This window comes from Sus scrofa, chromosome 17, assembly GCF_000003025.6.
Source record: "Sus scrofa isolate TJ Tabasco breed Duroc chromosome 17, Sscrofa11.1, whole genome shotgun sequence".
Classification (NCBI taxonomy): domain Eukaryota; kingdom Metazoa; phylum Chordata; class Mammalia; order Artiodactyla; family Suidae; genus Sus; species Sus scrofa.
In genome coordinates this window covers 61,544,826-61,571,517 of record NC_010459.5, presented here as the reverse complement: position 1 = coordinate 61,571,517, position 26,692 = coordinate 61,544,826, and the positions used below count along the sequence as shown (strand labels likewise).

At 61.7% G+C, this 26,692-nt stretch overlaps 2 protein-coding genes and 1 long non-coding RNA gene across 7 annotated transcripts; 2 read left to right on the top strand and 1 right to left on the bottom strand.

The window, feature by feature from the left end:
* Positions 2 to 5,145, top strand: PSMA7 (proteasome subunit alpha 7). Its single transcript, NM_001243652.1, is given in 7 exon segments — positions 2 to 248; positions 1,958 to 2,084; positions 2,646 to 2,770; positions 3,325 to 3,447; positions 3,821 to 3,940; positions 4,302 to 4,364; positions 4,921 to 5,145. Coding segments are annotated over 7 exon segments (747 nt in total). The 5' UTR covers positions 2 to 152; the 3' UTR covers positions 5,014 to 5,145.
* LSM14B (LSM family member 14B) lies at positions 5,014 to 17,565 on the bottom strand. Of its 3 annotated transcripts, XR_002340116.1 has the most exons (11): positions 17,262 to 17,565; positions 15,343 to 15,506; positions 14,235 to 14,370; positions 13,310 to 13,483; positions 11,426 to 11,593; positions 11,142 to 11,219; positions 10,791 to 10,952; positions 10,323 to 10,473; positions 8,627 to 8,812; positions 6,704 to 8,189; positions 5,014 to 5,662 (listed from the first exon to the last, which is right to left on the bottom strand). XR_002340116.1 is itself a non-coding variant. In XM_021078207.1 (10 exons), exons 1-9 carry the CDS (start codon positions 17,386 to 17,388, stop codon positions 8,641 to 8,643), a joined length of 1,275 nt encoding a protein of 424 aa, XP_020933866.1. In that variant the 5' UTR covers positions 17,389 to 17,562; the 3' UTR covers positions 7,083 to 8,189; positions 8,627 to 8,640. The 3 variants fall into 3 exon arrangements, 2 of the variants coding, with proteins under 2 accessions (XP_020933866.1, XP_020933867.1); XM_021078207.1 differs by lacking the exon at positions 5,014 to 5,662 and having other exon boundaries at positions 7,083 to 8,189; positions 13,367 to 13,483; positions 17,262 to 17,562; XM_021078208.1 differs by lacking the exons at positions 5,014 to 5,662; positions 13,310 to 13,483 and having other exon boundaries at positions 7,083 to 8,189; positions 17,262 to 17,564.
* Positions 17,274 to 24,102, top strand: LOC106506742. Of its 3 annotated transcripts, XR_002340119.1 has the most exons (4): positions 17,274 to 17,361; positions 21,017 to 21,735; positions 22,465 to 22,690; positions 23,174 to 24,102. It is a non-coding gene; the product is annotated as an uncharacterized LOC106506742 (long non-coding RNA). The 3 variants fall into 3 exon arrangements; XR_002340118.1 differs by lacking the exon at positions 22,465 to 22,690; XR_002340117.1 differs by having other exon boundaries at positions 21,017 to 22,690.

Below are 26,692 nucleotides of genomic sequence, written 5' to 3'. Positions count from 1 at the left end.
CTTACGCCCGCCTTACGCCAGCAGCGCAGTCGGCGGCGCCGGGGGCGGACGGGCGCGCGGCGCGGGCGCGGGCGCAGCGACGTCGTGAATCGCGGGCTGCGCGGGCCGTGAGTGTGCGCTTTTCCCGGGTCCGGCCGCGTCGCCCCGCCGGCATGAGCTACGACCGCGCCATCACCGTCTTTTCGCCCGACGGCCACCTCTTCCAAGTGGAGTACGCGCAGGAGGCCGTGAAGAAGGGCTCGACTGCGGTGAGCGGCGGCCCCGCGGGGCCTGCACGTCCGGGGATGGGCAGGGCCCGGGCGGCTGGGGAGGCCGCGCTGACCGGCGCCGAGTGCTTCGGGCTCGGGTAGCACAGGGGCGGGGGGGCGCACGGCAGCCGTCACGTGGGGCTTGCTTCGGGAAGGGGCGCTGCGGACCGTGGCCTGCAGACCGCAGGCCTTGGGGCTCCTCCGGTGTCCGGAGCCGAGCGCGCCTGCCGGCGGCGCCATTTTGGGGGTTCGGGGGCCGCGGCTGGGCGGGGGGGGGGGGCTCCGAGCGGCGGGCCAGCCCCTTACCCGGAACGCGCCTTAAGGCACCAAATGATTTGCGCGAACGGCATGCGGACCGCTCCCAGTGAGGGGGCTTCCCCGACCGGGAAAGCAGTGGGCCGGCTTCGAGGACAAAGGGCGGCCGCCGGGCTCAGCAGCAGCCCTGCCGTCCCCGGGCAGCCCGGCGCAGCTGGCAGGCCCCTCCGGGTGTGACCGCCCCCCTCGTCCCCTCGCACCTGAGCGCGGCTGTCGTTTAGGCCGCGGTTTGAAACGTAAATGCAATGGTGCCTTCAGTACGCTTGGCAGTTTGCTTATTGGCTAAACTGTACGATGGTTTTTATTTTATTATTTGGTGTGTCAGAGGTTTGGCCAGAGAGAAAACACACGATTCTGTGAATCTTGGAAGTATTTTCATCTCTTGAACCTCTTCTGCAATGGGGGCTCCAAATCCACCTTGCGACCTATTTCAGCTTAGAGACTAGTGGGGGAGTCGCCTGGCACCTGTCTCCCCCCGCCCCCATTGCATGTGGGGCCCGCCGGCAGGCTACCTTTCTTTAACCAGCGCCTCTGAGCAGGGCCTTCTTGTCTTTGGGAGCTTTAAAGACCAGGTCAGTTTGTAGGAAAGTTGCTTGAAACTTGGAAACACAGCCGACCAGGGCTTCTCTGCAGCCCAGGGGGCGTTTGGCAACGGCCAGGAGACTTCTAGAGGCAGAGGCCGGGCAGAGGCCGGGCGGACGGTAAGCATCCTTCAGTGAGCCGGGCCGCCCTCACATCCAAGAATTGGCGGGCCCGGTGCCCACAGTCCTGAGGCTCAGAAGCCCTGCTCTGGGCTCGGGCGGATGTCGCTCTGCCCAGTGACCGTTTCATGCGCAGCGGCTGCTGTTCCCATTGAGGGCTGTCGACAGGCAATCGTGATTTTTTTCCCCATGTGCGTAAGACATCCTTCTACCTGCGAAGCGACAGCCAGAAACAGCCAGTGGCCTCCCGGGGGTAGCTGACACGTCCACCTGGTCACATCAGGCACTTGCCCACTGCCGTGCACACAGGTTACCGAAGTGCGGGAGCGGGGAGGGTTTGGGTGTGACTTCACAGCCACGCAACACTGCTTTCAGGACAGCTATTTCTGTGTTAAGGACTCAGGCCTAAAGGCTTTACGCCGAATTCCGAATCATGGGGTTGAAGGGGCACATACACGTGGGTCACACACGGTGGTGGTTTTCAGTTGAACTGAAACTGAAGCCTAAGGCCAAGAGTGGGCACCTGGCTGGCGACGCCTGAGGTAGTTGTGCATAAGCGGGTCCAGCCCCACGGTTTGCAGGCTGTGCGTGCCCCCTGCCCCAGTGGTCATGGGGCCGCGGCAACAGCCGCTCTTCGTGCTCTGGGCTGGGATCGCGTCACACGTTTAAGTGCCACGGTGATGCCCGTTGAAGGTTGGCGTCCGCGGAAGGGACATCGTCGTCCTCGGCGTGGAGAAGAAGTCGGTGGCCAGGCTGCAGGACGAGCGGACCGTGCGGAAGATCTGCGCCCTGGACGACAACGTCTGCATGGCGTTCGCGGGTGAGCCTGGGGCCGGGGCTCTCCTCCTGCCTCCTACGAGGGTCACCCGGGGAAGCGCTGCCGGGGACGCCCACGCCGGGGAACAGACCGTTTCCAAGAAACAGGTGCGGCCTGCTTCTTGGGCAGGAGGGTCCCTCTCCGGTGGCTGACGCACAGGCTCTCAGCAGACGCCCGGGGTGAGGGGCTGTGCGGTGGCCCCGTGCTTTCAGCGGCATGTCGCCGTGGGAAAGGTGGGGCCGTCCGGCGCTCTGCTGTCAGGTGCGGTCAGCTCCTGTGGTTCCGCTCATCTCCCTCCTCGCTCATCTCCCTCCTCGGCAGGGAGCGCCCGGTTTACCCAATCCAGAGGTTGACTTGCTTTGTCCCGGGACGCGTGCTGGTCGCCCGCCCAGCTTTCTCAGAGAAGCGCGTGGGGGCTGCTGCTTCCGCCGCCAGTCACTCAGGCGCCGCGCTGGGAACCGGGAGCCGGTCTTAGAAGCCGCCAGAGGTTGTGCCGTCCATGCCGTGCTGGTTTGGACCACTGACTGGAAGGTGGGGCTCAGGCTAGCTCTCCGGTCACCGCAGGCCTCACCGCGGACGCACGGATAGTCATCAACAGGGCGCGGGTGGAGTGCCAGAGCCACCGGCTGACCGTGGAGGACCCGGTCACTGTGGAGTACATCACCCGCTACATCGCCAGCCTGAAGCAGGTAGGCGCCGCCTGCCCTGGGTCGGCTCCCGTCACGGGGCCGTCACCAGTTAGTGTCCTGCTGCGGGTGCGTCACGGGGGTTCAGCAGCAGCCTCACGGGGTGGTCCTCGCCTGCCTCGTGTAACTTCCCATCCTTCGCCTAGTGGTACCTGAAATTTTCTTCTTACGAGGTGATGTGGGCTCATCTCTGGAGGGAAACGCTGTGGCTTTTGTCATGCCCTCCCCAATGATCAGTCACCAGGCAGGTGCGAGGCGCTGACAGTCCCCCTACCCTGGTGATATTCTGGTCACCTGTGAACCGAGTGTGTCTGCGGCAAAGTAGCCCCAGGTCGCCCCGGCCGTGCTCCGGGGGGACGTGCAGCCAGGGTGGGAGCAATGCTGAAAGCCGCTGGCCCGTGTCATGTCTCACCTGAACTGCGAACAACCCGCATGTGGGCTTGCTTTAGGGCCCCCCCTTTCCTGAACCCAGTGTCTGGGAGCACCATGTGTGTTTTACTTGGGTCGTCTGGGGAGTTTGTGCCAAGACAACCGTCCTGTGTCTGTCTGTCCACTAGCGCTACACACAGAGCAACGGTCGCAGGCCCTTTGGGATCTCCGCCCTCATCGTGGGTTTTGACTTTGACGGCACCCCCAGACTCTACCAGACGGACCCCTCAGGGACCTACCACGCCTGGAAGGTGAGTCCCTGGCGCAGCAGGGGCCCTCGGGCCATCCTGCCGGTAGCAGCAGCTCTGAGCTGGCCTAGGTGAGTGTGTGCACACACTAGCTGTCATGGGAGCTGTGGTCAGCAGGTGTGCTACTTGGGAGAAAGGGACCGCGCGGTGCAAGGTACGCGTCTTTCATCAGTAGCGGCTCGTTCTTCATGGAGAACTGCCCCAATGAGCCCTCTGCAAAAAGCAGCCAGAGGGCAGGGCCTGGCATCCAGGCTGCCTCACCTCAGCCCATGGCAGCAGAGCGGGAGCAGGGCAGCAGTGGCCCACGGGGGGTGGGCAGCATGTTCTCGGGCCAGCTCCAGACTGGCACACGCTGCGTGGCACCTCCCCCTTCCAGGCCAATGCTATAGGCCGGGGCGCCAAATCTGTGCGTGAGTTTCTGGAGAAGAATTACACCGACGAAGCCATTGAAACGGACGGTCTGACTATTAAGCTGGTTATCAAGGCCCTGCTGGAAGTAAGTGCCCGTCTGGGCTCTGGGCAGGACGGTGAGGACGCCCGTGCCCTGGCAGTGGAACTTGGGCTGGGCGGAGGGACGGCCTGGACGGGGCAGCTGGGTTGGACTTGGGGGTGCTGGCGGGTGAAAGCAAAGCAGCATCGGGGGTGTGCCTGGGAGGCCAGGCTGGGTCCGGGCTGCAGGGTCAGGCGCATCCCCGCCGTGCAGGACGGGCCCAGCAGCGCAGAGAACTTGGCACATGGACGTGCAGCTGGGACACAAGCTGTGGGGGGCGTGGGGGCTGGGCTGCCCACAGCGTTTCAGGGCAGGCTTAGCCCACTGGGCCTTGAGCTGATTCTCACGCCCTTCACTCCCGTCCCAGGTGGTGCAGTCAGGCGGCAAAAACATTGAACTTGCTGTCATGCGGCGAGATCAGCCCCTCAAGGTAACTGCTGACGTGGTTTGCTGTGCGTGCCTGTGGTCGGGGCAGGGGTGGGGACAGGCCATTCTGCATCAAAGTTCTTTCCAAGGAAACCCCACAAACACGAGTTCAAAAGAACTCATCCCAGTGTCGTGGCGCAGTGGAAACGAACCCGCCCAGGAACCATGAGGCTGCGGGTTCGAGCCCTGGCCTTGCTCAGGGGGTTAAGGATCTGGTGTTGCCGTGTGCTGTGGTGCAGAGTGCAGACGCGGCTCGGATCCCGCGTTGCTGTTGCTGGGGTGTAGGCCGGCAGCTACAGTTCAGATTCGACCCCTAGCCTGGGGTCCTCCATATGCCGCGGGTGCAGCCCTAAAAGAACAACAAAAATCATCCCGTGTCCACCTCTTAGCGGAAACCACTGTGCACCTTCACTTCTGCTCTTCAAACAAACACCTGCACTTCAGCGCCTGCTGTTCCCGGGGTCAGGTGTGGTGGCTTCACTTTCCCGGAGGGGCAGCCAGGCTCCCTCTCTGGGCCCCCATGTGGCCTGGGGAGCTAACCATAAACCGTTTTTTGGTAGATTTTAAATCCTGAGGAAATTGAGAAGTACGTTGCTGAGATTGAAAAAGAGAAAGAAGAGAACGAAAAGAAGAAGCAGAAGAAGGCGTCGTGATGAATGGAAGCTCGCTCGCAGTGATTTTTAAATTTACATCATGGGCGATTCTCAGAATGACACGCAGGCGTCTCCCCTCCCGTCTTACTGTCCACGCGTGCCCTACAATAAACCTGCACGTTTTTAACCTTTCTTCCAGCGTCCAGTCCTTGAGGTGCTGACAGTCCTTTAGAAAGCGCACTCCCTTGGGGTCTGGCACTTTCCTTCTGGCCCGTATTGCCAGGCTCTAGACGGCGGAGGGTGAGCGTGGCTCCTCCTTGGGGGCTGAGAGGGCCTCACGGGGTCCACCTGCTGCGGGCGGAGGCGCCGCGGATGCCGAAACTTGGGGTCCCTCCTTGAGGACCAGGGCAGCATGCTTCTTCGTGGGCCTTTGCTCACGTCCTTAATGAAGATGCGAAGTCACGGCAAGCAGCACTCGGTTTAAACCCTGGAATTCATGTGCGGAGCAGCAGCCACAGCCCAGTCCCGATTTTCTGGTTTAGCAGATCAGGTCAACACACCGCTTTGCCTTGAGATTTCCTGCTGTTTCTGCCTCTTGTTTTTTTTAGCTGTGCCCCCACGGCACGTGGAAGTCAGAGGTCAGGGCCAAGCCACAGCTACAGCAAGCTGTCCAGGCTGGGCTGGGGATCGAACCTGCATCCCAGGGCTCCTGAAATACCACCAGTGCCATCAGCAAGAACAGAAGCCACAGCGGGAATTCCCACCTTTTTTTTTTTTTTCCGGGCCACTCTTGCGGATGGACAGCACCTGCCACTGGGCCACCTGAGTGGAAGGGATGCAGTTAGGAAGCGTCCCCTTCCTCTCCGTGAGCCATCATCTCACGTGCTTGGGCCCCTGCGGCCGGCGGCCACTGCACCAGACAGAGCACATTAGCAGCTTCTCTGCGTGGCTCTGGAAGCTGGACAGGTGGAGTCTTTGTTTCCATTAAGTTTTGGGTGTGGTTTTTTTTTTGGTCTTCTTGCCTTTTCTAGGGCTGCTCCCGCAGCACATGGAGGTTCCCAGGCTAGGGGTTGAATCTGAACTGTAGCTGCCGGCCTACACCACAGCCACAGCAACGCGGGATCCGAGCCACATCTGCGACCTACACCGCAGCTCATGGCAACGCCGGATCCTTAACCCACTGAGCAAGGCCAGGGATCAAACCCGCCACCTCGTGGTTCCTGGTCGGATTCGTTAACCACTGAGCCACGACGGGAACTCCCCGCCCTTGCTTTTTTTAAATGAGCAAGATCACCCTTTAGCTTCCAGCCCAGGGGCAGGGTAAGCGTTTTGCCTTTACAAAAAAACCCTAACCAGCCCTTGACCTGCACAGCTGGGGCCCTGCGGCTGGAGATGGTGCGGCTTTCTGGCTCCTGGGCCCTGGGGCTGCCTGTCTCTTCCAACCACCCTGGTAGGACTCAGGGCCCTGCTGCTCCCCACAGGTCCTCCTGCTCTGGGTTTCGGGCTTCTGGAGAGGAGTAAAAAGGCCCACATACATTTTAAAGTCTAGCTGTCCATGTGACTATCAGTTTGCATTTTCAAGAGCAAGGTTAGTCACAGGAGGTAAACTAGGAGTTAACGTATTCAGACTCTCTAGCAGGGAAACAGCCGCTTCGCTCAGCTGCCGCATCACCTACCTAAGATTAACTGCATGTGGCAGCTAAACTATGGAAGGCTTTTCTTTTGACTGGGTCAGGACGTTAGAGCTCACCAGATGAAAGGCTGCCGAGAATGTAGTCAAATTCTGAAACTACTGCCGGTGCTCAGGATCTGCGGGGAGGAGGTGACGGGCCGGGACACGAGGCTGGCCCACGCTGGCCTGCTGCCCGCCCCTGACGGGTCCTGAAACATCAGAACGTGAGGACTCTGGGGAGCGTGGACGCTGCACTGAAGCAGCAAAGGGGCCACTTCTGAAGCCGGTTTTGTAGCTAGTTTATGTCCAAAGTCTGGAGAACAGCAGCAGTCACCCCTGGAGGCCTCGCTCCAGGACACCAGACGTCCCGAGTCCCACCAGCTCAAGGCCTGAGGAGCACCCCCCTTGAGAGGGCGTGTCAGGCAGGAGGCGATGCGGGCACTTTCAAAGCAGAAAGTCTCCAAGGTTTGCATGTTTATTTGTAATTACAAGTTTACACGACTCCAACCGGGCAGCCCACTGCTATGCTCTAACGCTTAGCCACTGAGTGCTGCAAAAATAAACCTAAGCTTTTACGGTAACTTAATCAATGCACAACTAAAACCTTTACAGCTACTGAAGGGATTTAGTCACCAAGGTGTTCTCACCCGCGATGCCCTGTCACCTGAGGGCACATGCTTCTACTAAGTCGGACCGTTACTCATGCAGCGAATTTATACTCCCCGCCTCCCGCCACCCACCAGTCAAACAAAAACACACAACTATTTACAACTGAGAAAAGAAGCTCTCGGTCAACCGACCTTGCAAAAAAAGACTGGCTCGCTTCCAAGTGGATGGGACACTGAACAGTGTCCTGCCAGAGGCCAACAGCGACTGGCTTGGGCCAGGGGTGGGCAGCGGGGGCAGGGAGGCCACGGGGGCGCTGGTCCTAGGCATTCACCCTCAACCCTGACTGCTCTGGAAGCCAGGCTCCAAGTGACAGCCCCCAGCTCCCGCTGCAGGCCCTTCCTACCCTTGGAGGAGCCCCACCCGCCAGCCCCTCCCTCGACGCCAGCTCGGCTGGTACAACATGATCCGCGGGGCTCCCCACTTCCCCTGCCCCAGGCCCGCCCGCCCCCACGCGCCCCCACGCTGCCCAGGCCTGGCTCCTGGGCCCCACCTGTGGCACCAGCGGCCAAATGGGTTACAGAGATGTGCTTGGTTGCTGCATTTGCCAAATGAAATTTGGTTCCACTTTAAAAATCAAAGCTGTCCAAAAAGGTCACAAAACGAGGACCAAACTTTCGCTCTAGAAACCTGTCTGCAAAATACCAAAACCGTACAATCAGGCTGTACGCAACTAAAAAGGAGAGAGGCCAAGAAACCTCAAAGAGGTTACCTATGAACGCTCTCCCCAAAACACGTGGTGCTCACTCAGCCCACATCCAAGTTCAGTTCTGTCCAAAACGTAAGTCGTGGCATGAAAATCTTCCAAACCCGGAAAACCAAGCGCCGCACGTCGCCCCGTAAGCGCAGCGTTCGTCGTCCTCGCGGACACCGCCCGCGAACGCGCTGCTCCAAGCACCTGCGAGGGGGACCGACACCGTGAGCAGGGGCCGCCCGGCCAGGGCTTCGCGGACCGTCCCGTCGCAACCCGCAGGCACCGCGGTGGTTCAGGGGAGGCAGCTCCAGGTCCCACCACCTGGCAGGGGGCAGGGCAGCACCGGGCACCCCTGGAGCCCGCTTACCACCCAGACCCTGAAAGGCACACGGGTGTCCCTGGACCCGGTTAAGATGCTGACCCTGGGTCAGGCCTGGGCCCCTGGGGCTGTAACCACCTCCCCGAGTAGGAAGCACCCAGCCCCCTGGCACCTGCACCTTCACTCGGACAGCCCGCCGCCCCCCTTCCCCCACTGGCTGATCCCAAGGGACCTCAGTTTGGCCTCAACACCTCCCGGCTTCTCCGACCGGGGCCTCCCCATCCCCACGCCCTCCCCAGAGGTCCGGAAGCCCCTCACTCACCAGCAGCCGCCTCCTTACACCCTGCCGGTCCCAGCTCTGTGGGAAGTTGGGTTACGACGGGCTGTGCCGTTGCCCCTGCCCCCTCGAAATCCACCCCGGAAACTACGGCCCCGGAGCAACCTTCCCGACACCCCAAAGGTCTCCGTGTTGAGCTTCCTCTCCTCTGCCCACGTGGTTCGCCTGGAACTGAACCACAGACAGAGCACGTGAACCTGACCGCAGCCACCCCCTCCAGACCCTCCCACACGCCTGGGAGGAAGAAAGCACAGGTGCGCGGATGGGGGCCACACAGCCAGGACCCGGTACTGCAAAGGCTCCAGCCCCGTTTCCCACCCAGGCCTGCCTCCCTCTGGACAGGGCTGCTGGGGTGCAACTCTCACACCCACGTCATCTAAGGCCAGCATGTGCCACCCGCATGCCACAAGGGCAGCCCCGGCGACGGGGAAGGCTCCAGGACCTGAAGCAGATGGGGGACCCCTCCAAAAAGTTTCTAGGAGCTGAGGAGGGGCGGGGTAGACAGACAGGGTCCCCAGGAACACGACGCTTCGGCACCACCCGCCCCCATGCCGCGCGGCAGCCCCCCCTGTGCCAGCGCTGGGTGTCCCGGGGCTGATCACAAGCCACTCTCAGGCAACACACCCAGCCCCACCCCTGCCCTGCCGCGCCCGGGCCTCCTGGCTTGAGGTGGCAGCAACCGTGCCCTCGGTCAGCCTGGCTCTGCTCACATCCCACCAGCAAACCAGCAGCCCACCTGAAGCACACGTTTGAGGCCAAGCCCTCCTCCTCCCCGGCGCCCCCCAAAAGCATCTGATGTGACCACTCGGCCTTCGTGCCTGCCCCATCTCAGCGTGTTCTCAACTACCAGCAACGAAACTGCAGAAGTCACGACGCCCCCAAGGCTCATGGATGAAAGCCAGCAGGGACCACGACCCACAGAGCCTGGCACGGACCCCTCCCACGGTCAGGCCCCTGCCCGACCCGGCCTCCGCCCCGCCCCTCGCTTCTGCGCGTGCTGGCTCCGAACCCTCCCGAGACCTCAGGGCCACTCTCCGTACCCCCCCACCCCCCGGCCCGGTTTTCCCTCACACACTGTCACCTGTGCACGCATCTTCTAGTCCCTCTTGCCCATGGAGGGCAGGGCGGAGGGGACCCCGGCTGTTTCAGCTGTGCCCTCCGTGTCCCGCACACTGGGCCTGCCTCTGCCCTCACACAACAAGCGGCTCCGAGTTTCTGTACTGCAGACCCCGCTACAGACCCTGCTTACTGTCCAGCTTGTTCTGGGGCAGCATGTGGGCACCAGCGGTCGGGCGCCCATGACAGAGGGCCCGGCCTCTACCAAGGAGGTACCCCGGACATGCTGCCGCAGGCAACAAGGGCCTCGGGCCACCAGGCTCAGACCAAGCAGCAGACCAGGGCCGGGCGCGAGAGGACCGAATGTGGAGGTGGCCACGCCGCGGGGGGCCGTGGGCCCAGGCTTCACGCAGAAGGGGCCGCTGAGCACGAAGAGCCCGTGACTGCCAGGGCTCCCCACGCCACCACCGACGGCTGGCACCGGGCCCAATCTAACCGCTGTGGAAAGACGCGAGCAGGACCCGAAGCGGTGGCCCTTGAGCGTCGGCGCTGGCTTCAGTCTTCGAGAGAGCAGCCCCGGCCTCGGGGCTCGGAGGCGAGCGCGCGTCCCCAGCCCCGGCCTGACCTGGTCTTGAGCTCGGAGGAGATGTTGTCAAAGAAGGACTTGGACTTGTCGTAGTAGCAGTTGGGCCCCAGGTGGTCCTCCTCGGCGGGGGCCTCCTCGCTCGGGGCCACCACGGCCAGGTCCTTCTCCTCCCCCTTCTCCGCCTTGTCCTCTGCGCGGAGGAGAAGGCGCTGAGAGGCCAGGGGCCCGCGAAGCACCTCCGCCGGGACAGGGCCTCGCGGGGCCCGCCCGGCAGCCCCCCACCGCCCCGGGCGCAGGGGAACCTCCCGGAGGGGCCTGTGCCAGCGGACACCTCTCTAGCCCGTCCCTGGGCCGTGCTCCCCAGCCCCGAGCACCGTTCCCACGTCACCCGAGACTCCCCCCGGGGCCGGCGCGGCCTCCCCACCGACCAGCAGCCCGCCTCCCCGCCGTCGCCGTCTTTCCCCGACCCGCTCCGTGGACCCTGCCGGGTGGGGACAAACTCCAGACCTTTGAAATTCAGTTTCTTCTTAAATTCTTTGTCCAGCTCCTCCCGGTTGAACTGGGCGTTGGCGCTCTCAAAGTCGAAATCGCCTTCAAACTTGATTGTGTTTTCCTTGACGTTAGTGGGACGGCTCTGCCCCCTGGAGCGATTCCTTGTTCGTCTGTTCCCTGTGAGCAGCAAGGACAGCCACGGCTGGCCGTTACCGCGCATGGGACAGAAGACAAGCGGGGCAGAGCACGTGGAAGCAGCCGCCGAGCCCGGCCCGGACATGGTCGGCCTGGGAGGTGGGCAGCCCCGGCCAGCAGAGCGCGCCTGGGTGGTGCTCGGTGCCCTGGGGCGCAGGCAGCAGCTCTCACCCGATCGCCTCCTCTGAGGTCTTCTGTTCTCGTCGTTCACCTGCCCTGAAGTCTGCGCAGCTGGAGGCTGAACTGCATCTAAGGTGCAAAAGGGGGAGTAAGGCCAGCGCCCCCAAAGCAGAGCCCAATGAGGGGGGCAGGCGGCACCATGGGGACAGGCAGTTGTAGCTGGCCCAGGGCCCAGGGCCCGGGGGGTGGGGGACTTCAAATGAAAAAGGAGCCCCGGAAGCGGTGAGCCACGTCGAGAACGCGGAGGAGACCCCAAGGAAGCGGGCACTCCGTACCGCTGGCCGTCTTGCTGCTGGGCGGGGCCGCGCGCCCGCTGAGCTGAGTCCCCGCCGGGCCCTTGCTGGGGAACAGCTTCTTGGCGTTCAGGTTGTCAAGAGAGCCGGTCTGGACAGCCTGCTCCACCATGGGGCTCTTCCCAACCGAGACGGACGGAAAACCAGCCCCTGAGTCGAGGAGAAGGAGGCGTTGAAGAGCAGAGCAGAGGAGAAAGGCTCGCCCCTTCCCTCCCCGAGGGCGCCTGGCAGGAGACACACCACCGCGCCCAGAGAGGGTCCAGCAGACCTGGCTAGCGCGCCCCCCGCCATGCCAGGCCAGCCCTCTGCGCGAGCCCAGCAGCAAAAGGCCGGCAGGCTCCCCGCCCCAACGAGCCCCTCTCAGCTGTCTGGAAACAGCGCCCCAAGCCACAGAAGCTCTAACCCCGACGGGGCTCGACAGTCCCAAGATGCTGGCCAATTCACCGTCTGAGAACACGTTTCCCTCTGGTCCGTGCTGGACAAGAACCACCCCCGTCCGGCACCTTCCACAAAACGCAGTGGTCAGTCTCTCAGGTTAAATTCTAGAACCCCGCCGTCTCTGCTCCAGGCACCACAGAATCAAGAGGGTGACGTGATGATGAGAGCCGGCCAGAGAGGCAGCGGCCTGCACTCCCGCACAGGGCAAGGGCGGGCTCCCAGCCGCGCCGGCGAGGAAGGCGCCCGGGCCGGGCCCGACGTCCCGCTTGGCGGGCAGCCGCCACAGAGATGGAGGGAGCCCCATCCCAGCAGCCGCCTCCCCTGCTCCGGGATCTGGGGGCGCGGTCTAACCTGGCGCTGGGTGGGGGTGCCCAGAGCTTGGCGACGAGCCCTGGCTGTGGAGCAGCTGTGTTAAAGGGGCCTCCTGGCACGAGGGGAGACTGGCTATTCTACCCGTTTCCTCACCCGGGACACAAGCCAGAGAAAAGACTGGCAGCCTTCTCGTAACCAGATCGAAAACCCCCAGGGCAGGGTCTACACACCGAGAGGTACTCGGAAGTGTCCCTCCGATGGGGGTTAATTAACTCGGGGCACGTCCCTGGCCCAGTGCCTCACTCGGCAGGGCCTTCCCTGCGCAGACACAGCAGCTGCTTCCTGCTCCCACCACACTGAGCAGGGCGGGGACCGCGGGCTCACCGGCTTGTTGTAAAAACAGACCAGTTAAAACAAACTCTGTCACCCTGGAGGCGGTTTTACGTAAACAGTCCTAAGAACAAGAAGCTCTCCTCCTAGATCTTTCGGGGGGGAGAGACCTCACTGCTTCTTCCTCCGGGCAGAACAGCGACACGTGCAGAGCAGACTGACGGCAGCCGAGTGCCACAACCCAAGCCCCAGGGATCCCCGGGACGGTCTCCGCAAAGGTGAGAGAAGGCCAGGGATCCCCCCGAGCCGAGCCCCGCAGACAGCTGGACACAGCCGCGTTAACAGACCGGGGGTCAGGCCCGCTGTCCACCGGGTCAGCAGCTCAGGCCTGTCTGCCCACTTTGAAGAAGGTGCCTTGCTTACAAGGACACGAAGTGCCCGATTCTGTGCCCCGGATGGGTGAGGAACATGCCACACGGATCCCAGAGCATCGTGCGTGCCCCCCCTCCCCAGCCAGCGAGCCGGAGCGCGCGCAGGGCAGCAGAAGCCCCGCGACATGGTGTTCCATGCAGAGGCCGGTCGCCCACGCGGCATGGGCACAGCACAGCCTGGGCCCAGGAAGAGGGACCAGAGCCACTGCAGGTTCTCTCTGACCCTCCTTACGCCGCGGGAGCCAGTCAGGGACACACGCAGAACCAAACAGAAGCAGCTTAATCGAGGCCCGGGCTCGACACATTATCTCAAGTTATCTGCTACGGCTGCTGGCCCTCTGGTCTACTGGTTTACCCCTCGCTCTCAGGAGGCCTCGCGAGACAGCATGCAGTTCTCCAAAACTGCTGTTACCCTTGGAAGTGAGCTGGCGTGGCTCTGAGGACAAGTCAAGCTCTGAAACGGGCTGTGGAGACGGAGAAGAGCTAGGGCTGGAAGCCGCGGCCGAGGCTGGGGGGCTTACCAACTTCTCTAAAAGAAGATAAAGGAGAAAGAGCAAAAAGAAAGCATACGGATGAGTCGTGAGAAACTCGTCTCGTGCGCAGCAGGCTTGGAAAAAGCCAAGCGACCTCTCTTAGGACACTCTGCTCACCCACACCTACTCCGGAAACTGGGAGCCAGGCTGAGACAGGCCCCTGCAGCCTAGGAGCAGCAACCAAGACGATGCGCTTTTTAGAAGCACATAACTGAGTGAGCGAAGGGGGCGCTGCCTACACCTCCGTGGTTTCGACACACTGCAAACCTCCGGCCAGGGTGAGCGTCCACACGTGGCGGCAAGGACCTTACTCAAGGGTCACTCGACCCCGGGGAGACTCAACTCCTGAGCCGGGCCCTGATGGGAGGACAGCCAAGGACGGGACAGGCGGCCGCGGGCGAGAACTCCCACGTCCGCCGCAGAGCACGGGTGGCGAGGACCCTCTGAAACTGCAGACCAACCATCTCTCCTCTGAAGCAGACGTGCCACAACCTCCACCCAGACCCAAGCTGACCCCGTGAGTGAACTCCGACTCGATGCACCTGTTCCGAAGCTCGGCCCGCTGCCCCTCTCGCCCTCCACTGAGTCATTACTGAGCGCCCTGACCAGCCAGGTGCGCTGCATGAGGCGCTGAGCCCACTACAAGCCCAATGGGACAAGAGCGCCCTGTCCCCACCCTCAGGGCCTGGGGCGCACCGCCCGGATGTCACCGCACAGGCGGCTTGGCGGAGAGGGGCAGTTACTCACCTAAACCCAGGGAGGCGGCATACTGCTGGCTGAGCAGGGAGCTGGCGGCCAGCTGGCCGTAGGGCGGCATTCCTCGGAAGGGGCTGTAGGGCACGTGTGGCTGGAAGGAGGAGGCCGAGCCCGAGCCCAGGGAAGACTGAGCAACGAGACATGCACGTGAGAGCAGCTCAAGGCCCTCCTGTCCCCCTGCCCGACCCGCCAGCCAGCACTGCAGGCGCGGGAGCTTCCGGGGGGATGGCTTCGGGCGCTCAAGGCCGCCGTCTTTATACTCCACCCCCGCTCCCCACCTGCCCCGGTGATTCAGCTCCAACTTCTAGCTCAGTCCCTCCAGTGGCTCCGCACCATCTCTCATCAGGTCGGCTAGGCTCTGAAGAGGACACGAAGACGGCACCCTCACGGTGACCCTGCCCCGACACGCAGGGGCGTGGCCGTGCAGCCTGGGAACTGCTCCCACGCCCCTTGCCTCTGGCCCCCCGCCTTCAGGCACAGAAAGGCCCCTCTGTCCCCCAAGCCCCGGCTCTGGTACTTTCCTCAAGTTCCCAAGGACCCTCACTCCAAACCTTCCATCTGGCCTGGGGCTCCTCCAGGTGCCCCCAGAGCACAAGCCCCCACCTTCTGGGGGGGGACACCCAGCCCAGGAGCCTCCTGCAGGGCGAACCGCAAAGGAGCCAGTGAGCATCCAAATGTCCAAGTCATGAAAGCATGAACCTGGACTCCCGAGCGATCCCGGGCAAGCACGCGGCACAGCAGGCAGGCCTGTGGTGGGAGCTGCAGACTCAGTGCCCACGCCGCCGCGTTAACAGCTGGACGGAGTTGGGAGAGCCAACCCTGCTGTCCCAAGTCCCCGCTAGCATCTCTGCCGCTCACAGCATGCCACAGGGGCTTCAGGCTCAGCCGACCCCAAAGGACAAACACCGTCCTGGCAGCGCGGGTGCTGCCCGACTAAAGACACTGCCCCCCCCCAACAGCCCAGACAAAACTTAAGCCCTTTTCTCGAAGAGCTGCTCCTCGAGAGGAGCCCTCTGGCCAGACGACACCGAGTTCCACCTGGAAACCAGCGTGCCTCCGAGACAAGGCCCACGACGGACAGAACAGGTGCTGCACTCACCTGAACGATGGCGGGGTCCTGGGGCAGCGTGTGCTGGGCTTTCGGGGGTTCACACACCGTGATGTCCTTGATGTCGCTCCCCCGGAAGATGATGTACTCGTAAACCTCCTCCCTCGGCGGGGCAGGCCTGTCCGTGGGCCGGTCTTCAGTGCCGAAGGACCTCACTTTGGAGTTGAGGAAAAAGGGGCTAAGTCGCTGTCCTCCCGGAGCCGGTCCTGGCCCCCAGGCACCGGCTTCGCCACCCGACACGCCCGCAGCGGCTCCGCCCAGTGGACGATCCCTACGCGACCCCGGCGGGCAAAGCTCCAAAAGGTGCCGAGTCAACTCAGAGCCTGACAGTCGCACGGAGCTCAACGTTCTCACGTCCCAACACAGACGGCCACCAGCGCTCCCAGCCAAACAACAGCTGCTCTGCAGACCCCGTGCACATCTGACTGTGCAGATTCAACAGCCCCAGGGCTGCCTTTAGACAGAAACCTCACCACACGTCACCCCCGAGGAGTCTGCTTCCTTCTGAGAAGAGCCAGCACGTCGTGCTATCCCTGCCCTTCTGCCCACAACCAGCCTGGGAGGAGCCGCGACGGAAACAGCGGGAGAAGGGGCTGTGAACGGGGCCCCGCAGCGCCAGCGCCCATGTGGGGGTGGGGGCCGCGTTTCCAGGCTACTGACCCAATCGGCAGGGTTCAAGGAGCCCAAACAAGCATCTCCTTCTCGGGTCTCTGGGGCAGAGCTGGGCTCCAGGCAGCCTCTACCTAGTCTGAACACACTCCTGCTGAGGACCAGGGGCTACTCCGGGCCTCCGTTTCTCCAGCCAGGATCTCAAGCCAAATGCAGTCAAAAGGCAAGACTACACACGACCACGTTCCCTCATAAAGCTACACTCTCCCGGACCAACGCAGTCTATCCAAACTTCACCACCAGGCTTTAGGACGAGCCATTCCCAGAGCTGGCAACCAACTGCGACCCGAAGGCCTGGGACTCCCTCTGACATAGAAGCCTGTGTGCTGTGCCTTGAGCCTTAAAAGCCCAGCACGGCGTCTCGAGCCCGACAAGCCCGGGTAGACAAACAGGGTTTCTGCAGACCGGGCTGCCCTCGGTGCTCCTAAAAGGCGGGGAATGACACCAGCCCCCTTCCCCGAAGGAAGACAAAGAAAGTTTGAGGCCACCTCCCGCCTCCACACCCTCAGAAAGACTGGACTCCGGGAAAGCCTCAACACAGCCATCTTCCTCTAGTCTCCCAGGGACTTCGCTGCGGCCACCAGCCCGTGCAGGGAGGGGTCGGCCACAAAACGGTGAATCCGCAGGCGGAACGTCTGAATAAGGGCAGGAAAGCGATTTAAATGGGCGCTCCTAGCCGCCAGCCGACGCTCCTACCCTGGCAGGAGAATCCATTAAGACGTGGTATTTGTTCAGGCTCAAGGCCCCAGCCGCTTAATAGGTTCCAGAAAGCTTGCAGGAGTCGGGCTTTCCCAACCCCAGGCTTCTGGGGAGGCCCCAGGGAGACTCCCAGGCCCCCCGCCCCGCCCCTCCCCCGAAGGGGCCGGGTGCTCCGCGCCAGCTGGCCCCTCCGCCCGCGGGCAGGTGGGGAGGCGGCGGCCGGGCAACGCCGGCCCCCCACCTGCAGAGGTGGGCTGCGCCGCGGAGGAGGCGGCGCCGCGGGAGCTGGACCCGCCCCACCTCCCCACCCCAAGCCCGGGCTGGGCGGGCCGGCCGAGCACAATAACGCCGCCGCCGGGGACCGGGGGCCGGGGCGCCCTTTGTGCAGGCCGAGCCCCGAGGGGCCGCGGCGGCTGCCGCGCGGAGGCCCGGGAAGCGGGGCGGGGGAGGGGGCGCGCCGGGGGCGGGGAGGACGGCGGCGCAGGCCCGGCTGTTGGCGGGGGGCGGGGGCCAGGCGGTTGGGGCGGCCGCGGGGCCGCTACCTTTGGCGAGCGCCACGGTGGAGTTGTCCGTGTCGATGGTGTAGAGGATGCCCTCGTAGCGGATCTGCGCCTTGGAGATGAGGCTGATCTTGCTACCCAGGTACGGGGTGCCCGAGGAGCCGCTCATGGCGGCGGCCAGCCGGGCCCGGCCCGCTCGCCTCCGCGCGGTCGCCTCGCCGCCCGCCCTTGTGCCTCGGCGCCGCCTCACCGCCGCCCGAGGGCCTGCGCGGGTACCAGCGAACGAGCGAGCGGCGGCGGCGGCGGCGGCAGCGCGCGGCCGGGGTCTGTGAGAGACGCGCGGGGGAGGAGGGGCCGCAGCAGCCACATCCGGGGCCTGCGCCGCCACGCCCCGCCCCCGCATGCTCGCCGCCCATTGGCTCGCCGCGCCGGCCTCCCTTTAAATATGGCCGCGCCGCCGGCTTGGGGGCGGGCCCGCGCTCCGCGCCTGCGCACCCAGCGCCGCCGGCCGGGGCGGGCTTTCCCCTGCTCTCCGCCCCACTTCTCGGCCCGCTCCCGTCGGGCTCCGCGCGGGGTGGGAGCACGAGACTTGGCGGGCGGGCCTGGGGGGAGGGGTGGGAATCGACTGGGGCGGAGTGCGCGTGCGCGGGGCGGGGACGGGGCTGGGGGGCGAGCCGCACGTGTGTGTGTGGAGAGGGGCGGGGACGGGAAGCCCCGCGCGCTCTGCGCGCTCGTCTGCTCCGGACCTAGGCTCCGGGAGCTTGTAGACGCCTTTCCCGGGTCTTAGGTTTCCCCCCTACGAAAGTGTGCCCGGCAGCTTTCCCCCGCCCTGGCTGGAGAAATTGGGGCGTGTGCCCCAATTCTCCCCTCCCCCAGGGGCGAAGGCTGGGGGTTGGTCCCTTCTCCGGGGAGCGAAGTCCCTGCCCACGGAGATCTCAGTCACTGCGCCTGGGGTGAAAATGAGGCCCCAGGGGTCTCTTGCCCAGGGCGGGGGTGAAGGCAGCGGGTCAGACTCCCTGCCCACGAGGTCACCATCCGTGGAGTGAAGATCGGGAGTCCGGGGGGGCAAAGGCAGGGGCCGGGGGTCCCTGCCGGTGTGGTGAAGGCTGGAAGGGGTTCCTCCGCCGGTGGGGCGCAGTAGTAACTGCGGGGAACTAGCGCTTCCCGGCGCGTCAGCCGCTAAATATAATGTGCTGAGCGCATCGTCTCATTGAATCCCGCCCCTCCCCCAAGCGGCGGTGGCGCTCCCTGTCCCTTAAAATAAATCCCAGCCGCCCCGCCAGGGCTTCCAAGGGCCGCCTGACCTGGCCTGCTCGCTGCTGCCTCCAGCCCAGAGGCCTCGCGGCAAAATGGAGAAGCAGACCGTCCCTTTCCAGTTCGCCAGACCGTCTTCTGCCCTGCACAGCCCTTTACTCCATTAGCGCTTACGTGGGCGCTTGCTTTTTGTCTGTCTGTCCCTCCTGACATCAGATCAGGGATCAGCATTGGGTTCTGAAAAACAGGGAGGGTGACCAGCATTTTATAGAAATGAACCGGAATGAGAGAAATAGCAGAGAGCTCACCGCATAGAGTGCCGTTGCTCTGTGAAGCGTTTATTTCACTTAGATGTGTTGAAATGGGTACTTGATCAAGGTGTAAAGTATTTCTTGCTTTAAGGGCCAGAGGAAATAGTGGAAGCTGGGAGTTCCCGTCGTGGCTCAGCGGTAATGAACCAGACTAGTGTCTATGAGGACGCGGTTCGATCCCTGGCCTCGCTCAGTGGGTTAATGATCTGCCGTTGCCATGCGCTGTGGTGTAGATCCCAGGCGCCGCTCATATGCCAAGTGGCTGTGGCTGGGGCGTAGGCTGGCAGCTGTAGCTCTGAAAATTTCCACATGCCACGGTGTGGCCTTAAAAGGACCAAAAAAAAAAAAAAAAAAAAAAAGTACAAGCCACTGTAGAGAAGTTGTGGCGCTGCGCACACAGACCTCTGACACCCCCCCCCTCCCCGTCTTGATCTGGAGAGACAGCAGTGGGTGATGGCTCGCAGTGAGATGGTACTTCTCTGCTCAGGAATTGAACCTGGGGCCGCTTGGGTGGAAACCAGGAATCCCAGCCACTAGACCAGCTAGAGGCTAGTAGCAGAATTGCCGTGATTCTTGCCCCCTGTTGAAAGCAAGAATGTTTCCAGGAGGCAGAGACTGTGAAAACTGGTCTCAAGTTTATGTTAATGTCTCAATACAGAGAAGCACTTAAAGTAGAAGCAGAGCAGTAGCACACACTCGAGAAAAGAGGGGCAGGAGGCCATGGAGTGATGGAAATCCCTTGTGTAGGACATTTCTACCAGGTCTTTGTCTTTCTTTGGCCAATTATCTTGTTTTATTTCTCACACCTGACCAGACACCGGACTCTCCCCAATATGTGTGCAGGTCTTTGGCAAAGATGGTTTTCAGAGCAAGGGGTTCTGGGACGGTATCAAGGCTTCCTATGGAAGTTCCTGCTGTGGCTCGGAGGAAACCAATCTGACTAGGAACCATGAGGTTGCGGATTCAATCCCTGGCCTCGCTCAGTGGGTTAAGGATCCGGTGTTGCTGTGAGCTGTGGTGTAGGTGGAAGACGCTGCTCAGATCCCGTGTGGCTGCGTCTCTGGTGTAGGCCAGCATCTGTAGCTCTGATTAGACCGCTGTGCCTGGGAACCTCCACATGCCAGGACGGTGGCCCTAAAAAGCAAAAGTAAAAAGGACTTCTTATGTTCTGGCGCCCCTCCCTCGTTGACCCCAGGCGTCTTACTGCGCACGTGTAACTGCGGGGTCTTCTTGACCCCAGGAGTGGTTGGCATGCTCATCTTATCACTCTGCTTGGACCAAGCTCAGCTCCCACCATTAACTTTTCCCGTAAAGTGTTAAGGAGAAGCCAGGCCCAATCGGCTCGGCTTAGCTGATCCCAGCTGTTTTCAGCCCAGGGACCCATCGACGCTCCTGACTCAAAATCCTGCAGAGGAAACCCACCCAGCACAGGGCAGTCGCCCACAGGCAAGTTGCAGACCCTCCAGACTCCCGCCCTCTGTGAACCCCTGCGGTCCCACCAGCACCCCAAAACAGTAAGGAAGTGGTATTGAGTTTGAGAAAAGGGAGCACAGAAGAAGCCCAAGATGGAAAAGCCTTTCTGCCAAGCTTTCCCTGGGCCTCCTCCAGTTGCTTCTCTGCTCCTGGGCAATGCGCTGGTGAGGGGAGCACCCCTGGGTGAGCCCAGCGCCTGGGTGGGGGGCCCTGTCCTTGGACGTGAGCTAGGACTGTCACTTAGCAGTCTTCCCCAGGCGCACCGACAGGAGTCCTGAGCACCTCAGCAGCCATCTGGCCAGGTGGTCCCCTGCACAGCTGAGGTCCTCCCCTGCCCCCGCTTCCCGGTCTAGATCTTGCTCAAGATCACGGGATCTGGACCTTACGCCTCCCGCCCCAAGCCCCTGTGTGCCAGGCACGGGGATGCCTTATTCCCTGATAGGAGCTGGTTCTGTCTGGGAGGGGAGCAGGAGCCTGAGCTCCAGGCCCAGGGCACCGGACAATTCCTGAGGACCTCTGAGCCCCCAGCTTCCCAGGGCTGCAGCTGGGTGGTTCCCCGAGAGCGTCAGTCACAGTGCAAACCATCCAGGCGGGGCAGAGGCTAAAAATGTACACGGTGCACTGGTCCAGGAACGCTGGCCCTGCTGGTCATCCCTTGGTGACCTGCCCAAAGCGGAGGGCACTGACGAAAGGCCTGGGGGTGCTTATGTGCAGACCTGAGCGTGGCCTGGGAGTCCATTGCTGTTGTCTGTTTTCCAGGCGAGGGCGCACACCTCCAGCACTACCACCTTGGGCATCACTTGGGCATCACTGAGCCTGGGAGTGCAGAGAGAGGAGCTGAGAAGCTGGAAAACCCCTGCAAGTTGGACTCTGCCTTCGTTTCTCCTTCACCTGCGGCACAAGGAGCTTCCCAGGCGAGGGGCTGAATCGGAGCTGTAGCCACTGGCCTACACCACAGCTCAGGGCAACGCCGGATCCTTAACCCACTGAGCAAGGCCAGGGATCGACCCTGGGTCCTCATGGATGCCAGTCAAGTTTGTTTCTGCGGAGCCACAACGGGAACTCATCTCTCCTTTTGCCAGAGGGAGATTGCAGCTGTCCTGCCCGTCTCACCAGTGGCTGTGAGGACCCAGAAAGTGACACTGGCCATGGGATTTTGAGAGGCGCTGGGGGCCTGGCCACGGGAGACGGCCAGTGTGCGGGATGACAGAAGAAGCTGTCCAGATTCCCACTGCAATCGTGAGCCACTTACTAAGACCCTGCTGAGTGTGGGGAGCGTGTCCCTTACTATGGACAGGTGTGCAGGGCTGGACACCGGACTCTGCCTGGGGTTCCACCACCTCTAGTGTCCTGTGGCAGATGAGGGGCCCAGCTCCCCAGAAAGTCACTCCGTGACTCTGATGTGCACCTGAGAAGGAATGCCAGCCCGGCCGCTGATTTCACAGGTACCAGTGCTCAGGAGGAGCCAAACAAGACGGGTGAGTGGATGGAGTGCCCGGCGTGACTCAGCGGGTTAAGAACCCGACGCTGTCCCTGTGAGGATGCAGGTTCAATCCCTGACCTCCATCCGTGGGTTGAGGATCCGGTGTTGCCATGGCTGTAGCGTGGTCCCCAGCTGCAGGTCCGATTCAGCCCTGGTTTGGGAACTTCCATATGCTGCAGGTGGGGCCGTGAAAAGAAAGAAAGGAAAAAAAAAAAGATGATTTGATTCAAAATATGCTAACAGTAGCTCGGTGGTCCATAGATAAAGCGGCAGTTGAGTCTGTGGTCCAAAGCAGGGGACATGCCAGCAAGGCAGGACCTCCCCTGTCCCCTCCTCTCCTCCAGTGCGGGCAGTTTGGGCAGGGCTGGCTTTGAAGGGACTCTTACGAGGGGTCTTCCGGGCAGGTAAGGGGCTGCGAGGCCCGAGGCAGGTGTGCTCAGGGGCTGAGGGGCTGGGAGTAAGGGCAGGAGGGGGGACGGTTGGTCCTGCCCAGCCGGGTTCTGCCCGAGGTCTGCGCCCCCGCCCGGGGCCCGAGGAGCTGCGCTCCCAAGCACGGTGGGCTGAGGCTCCACATCTTTGGCCCTCCTTCCCCTTCTCTGGCTTCTCCCCCGTCCCTCCTCCTCCATCTCCTCCCCCCACACACCCCCCCTTCCACTTCTTTCCCTCCCTCACCTCTGCGGCTCCTCTCCCGCCCGGGGCCCCGGGCCTCGGCCCCCCTTCCCAGGTGCAGCTGGATGGGAGCAGGGAGCAGAGTCGATGGCTGGCTGACCCGTCACCAGGTTCCCGGGGTCAGAGTGCAGCATGGCAGCCCCTCAGAAACAGGGAGAAAGTGCCTAGAGAACATCCCGGAAACGGGAAAGTGGACAGGCCCGTGGGCTTTCTTCTCCTGGTGAGGATGAAGCCTCTGGACACCGAGGGCTTGAGGAACTCAGGAGCAGCTGATTTACAAGGTTGTGCTAATTTCTGCTGTACAGCAAAGCGATTTGGTTGCTTCCCTTAATCTAATAATCTCTGTGTTGCTGTGAATGGCATTAGTTCATTCTTCTTATGGCTGAGTAGTGGTCCATTATTTTAAATAGACCACTTTTTTTTTCTTTTTTTTTTGGCCATCCCTTGGCACATGGAGTTCCCAGGCCAGGGATCAGATCCCAGCCACAACTGCAACCTAAGCCACAGCTGCGGCGATGCTAGATCCTTAACCCACTGTGCTGGGCGGGGGATCAAACCTGTACCCCAGTGCTCCTAAGACTCTGATGATCCCATTGTGCCGTAGTGGAAGCTTTTTTTTTTTTTTTTTTTTTTGCTATACCTATGGCTTATGGGAGTTCCTGAGCCAGGGACTGAACCTGAGCCGTAGAAGCTACAATGCCGAGTCCTTAGCTGCTAGGCCACCAGGGAACTCCTGTAACACATCTTGTTTTTTCCTTTTTCAGCCGCACCCACAGCTGCACCCACGTGGAAGGTCCCAGGCTAGGAACCAAATCCAAGCCACATCTGTGATCTGTGCTGCAGCTGCAGCAGCGCTGGGTCCTTAAGCCACCCTGTCACAGTGGGAACTCCGTCATTTTTACTTATCAATACAAGATGGCTCTCAGAGCCCAGTGGTGACATGCATATCTGTTTGGCAGCAGACCCAGCACACACTGAAATGTTTTCACAGCAGAGCTGAACCCCGTGACCGCCAGCAGGAGATTGGACCGGTCTGGGCATTGCACAGACCAGACTGGCCACACAGACAGGGCCACCAGGGCAAGAGAGGCAGGGGCAAAGCCCTGTCCTCTCTGCAGTCGCCCGGGACCTAATGGTGAGGAGACCAGCCTGGGCCAGCTGCTTGGCCAGGGTCACACAGCCAGAAAGCGGCCTTGTTGGGATTCCAGTCGAGTTTTGGGCTGCTGACCTGGACACCTGCCTCCGAGCCCTCCCTGCTCAGCCCTGGGAGAGACCGGATGTGCTTTTCTCAGCCAAGGAGCTCACACTCTCCAGGAGCCCGGATGCAGGCTGAGCTGGGGCTGAAGCCCGGCCATGGGGAAGGTACTTCCTCCTGTCCTGTCTGGACCCCACCCAAAGGGTGCAGGGTGCAGGGAGTTGCCATAGAACCCAGAGGCTTCCCTGGGGAGCATCTTAGGATGTGAACTCCAGGTCAGCTCCAAAGCCAGGCCCTTGTGTTTGCACCCGCCTGACAGCACAAGTTTCCGGCCTGGCAGAACCACAGCCCTGAGAATGAAGTCATGTAAATAAAGAAGCGGTAGAGGCGTTCCTGTCGTGGAGCAGCGGAAACAACTCAGACTAGGAACCATGAGGTTGCGAGTTCGACCCCTGACCTAGCTCAGTGGCTGAGGATCTGGTGTAGCTGTGAGCTGTGGTGTAGGTTGCAGATGCAGCTTGGATCTGGTGTGGCTGAGCCTGTGACATAGACCAGCAGCTACAGCTCTGATTCCCTAGCCTGGGAAGCTCCATATGCCACAGGGGCGGCCCTAAAAAGACAAAAAGACCAAAAATAAATAAATAAGTAAATAAAAACTTAAAAAAAAAAGAAGGGGGAGTTCCCATTGTGGCGCAGTGGTTAACGAATCCGACTAGGAACCATGAGCTTGCGGGTTCGGTCCCTGGCCTTGCTCAGTGGGTTAAGGATCCGGCGTTGCTGTGGCTCTGGCGTAGGCCGGTGGCTACGCTCCGATTGGACCCCTAGCCTGGGGACCTCCATATGCTGTGGGAGCGGCCCAAAGAAATAGCAAAAAAAAAAAGATTTATAAAAAAATAAAGAAGGGTAGAGGACCTTCTGTTGTGGCTTAGCAGAAACAAACCCAACTCCAATCCATGAGGACGTGGGTTCGATCCCTGGGCTTGCTTGGTGGGTTAAGGATCCAGCATTTCCGTGAGCTGTGGTGTAGGTCAAAGAGGTGGCTTGGATCCGGCATTGCTGTGGCTGCGGCGTAGGCTGGCGGCTACAGCTCTGGTTGGACTCCTAGCCTGGGAACCTCCATATGCTGCCCTAAAAAGCAAGAAAGTTAAAAAAAAGAAGCAGCAGAAGAAGCAGTAGGGATGGTTCAGCTGCCCCCCAGCATCTCATCACCTGTAGTGACGGCCCAGGAATTTCCAGCTTGAGGGTCCCTGTCACACAGAGGTTCTCACCTGGCTGGGGTGTCGCATCCTCATGTGAAGGTCCAGCTTGTCACCGCCACCGCCACCGCCGTGAACCTTTGTGGCGGCCTTCACCCTCCAGACACAAAGGCTCCGTGGCAAGAAGCCCGGTGCACTCAGAGCTCAGGGCACAGGACGCAGGGTGGCCGGGGGCGTGAGTGGCCAGAGGAGCAGCGTGTGGCTGGGCTGAGAAGGGAGCTCTATTCCAGGAAGACAGCCTCTGGGTCCAGAGCTGCTTCCAGCTTTCCCAGGAGGTTCCGGCAGCTGGGTGGGGGACGGCGCCAAAAACACATCCCCACGGCTCGTGGCTCATAGCGGAGAGCACAGTCGTGTGAGTACATATTTGCCTTTCCCGAGCTCTGGACGCGGAAACCACACTCGCCTGGGGCGTCTGGCTGCGGTGGGGGCAGTGTCTTGACAGAGGGCATTCAGCTGCTGGAACCTCGGGGCCAGAGTGCGGTCTCTCTCCACGCCGGCTGGACCAAACTCGTGCTTGTCCCTTCGTTTATCTGTTGCATTAGCCACATGGTTAAGGTCCATGGTTACATGCCATCAACTCACCCACTTGAGGTGTTCATTTCAGGGTGTTTAGCAGCTGTCACCACTGCTTCATTCCAGAGCCTTCTCCCCACAGCCCCCCAAGCCCTGCAGGCATTGGTGGGCACTCCCTGCTGCCCTGTCCTCTGAGCCCTGGGCAGCCGCTGCAGGTCTGCCTCTCCTGGATGTTCCTCATCCGTGGAGTCGTTCAAGCCTGGCTCCTTTCGCTCTGTGTGCATTTGTAAATGTTTCCCATTTGTGGCCGCATGGAAGCGGCATATGCAAGGTTCCGGGCCAAGGATCAAATGCAAGCCGCAGCTGCAACCTCCACCACAGCTGTGGCAACGCCTCAACCCCCTGCACCACAGCGGGAACGCCTCTGAATGTTTTCAGAGCGCATCCAGGCGGCAGCCTGGACAAGGACTTCATTTCTATAGCTGAATGATACTCCGCCGTGTGATGTCGCTTACTTACTCACCAGCCGAGGACATTTGGGTTGTTTCCACTTGTCAGCTCTTCTGAATGAAGCTGCTGCAAACGCCATGTGCCAGGTTTGGGGTTTTTTTTTCTTTCTTTTTTGGCCACCCCACATCTTATGGGGTTCCCGGACCAAGGATCAGATCTGAGTCGTAGTTTCGACCTAAGCCGCAGCTGCGGAAACACCAAATCCTTGGCCCACTGTGCCGGGCTGGGGAGTGAACCTGGGTCCCGGTGCTCCCAAGAGGCTGCCAATGCCGCTGCGCCGCAGCAGGAACTCCGACACCGTGACAAGGTTTTGTGTGGATGGATGCGGCCGTTTCTCCCGTGCACACCTTGGAGTAGAATTGCTTGCTCGGCGAGTTCCCTGGTTGGCCTAGTGGGGTTAAGTGGTTGTCACCGCTGTGGCCTGGGTTTAATCCCTGGCCTGGGAACTTCTACATGCCGCAGTCATGACCCAAAAAAATTATAGAGGGAGAGAGAGAGAGAACTGCTTGCTTATATGGTGAGTCTATGTTGAGCGCTGAGAAACCACCAGGCTGTTTTCCAAAGTGGCCGCACCTCCCTATGCGCCCACGGCAACGTGCGAGGGGACCCCGCCCTCACTGATGCTCTCTGGGGACAGGGCGTCCGTGTTCCAGCTGGGCTGTCCCTTCGTTCGGGGATGAGAGGCTCTGCTCTGCCCAGATGACCGCCTAGGCCCCAGGAGTCCAGGCCCTCATCCTGCAGTCACCCAGGGAGCTCAGGTGAGCAGGAGGCAGGCCTTGGGGGGAGCAGGCGGCCGGCTCCTGGCAGCT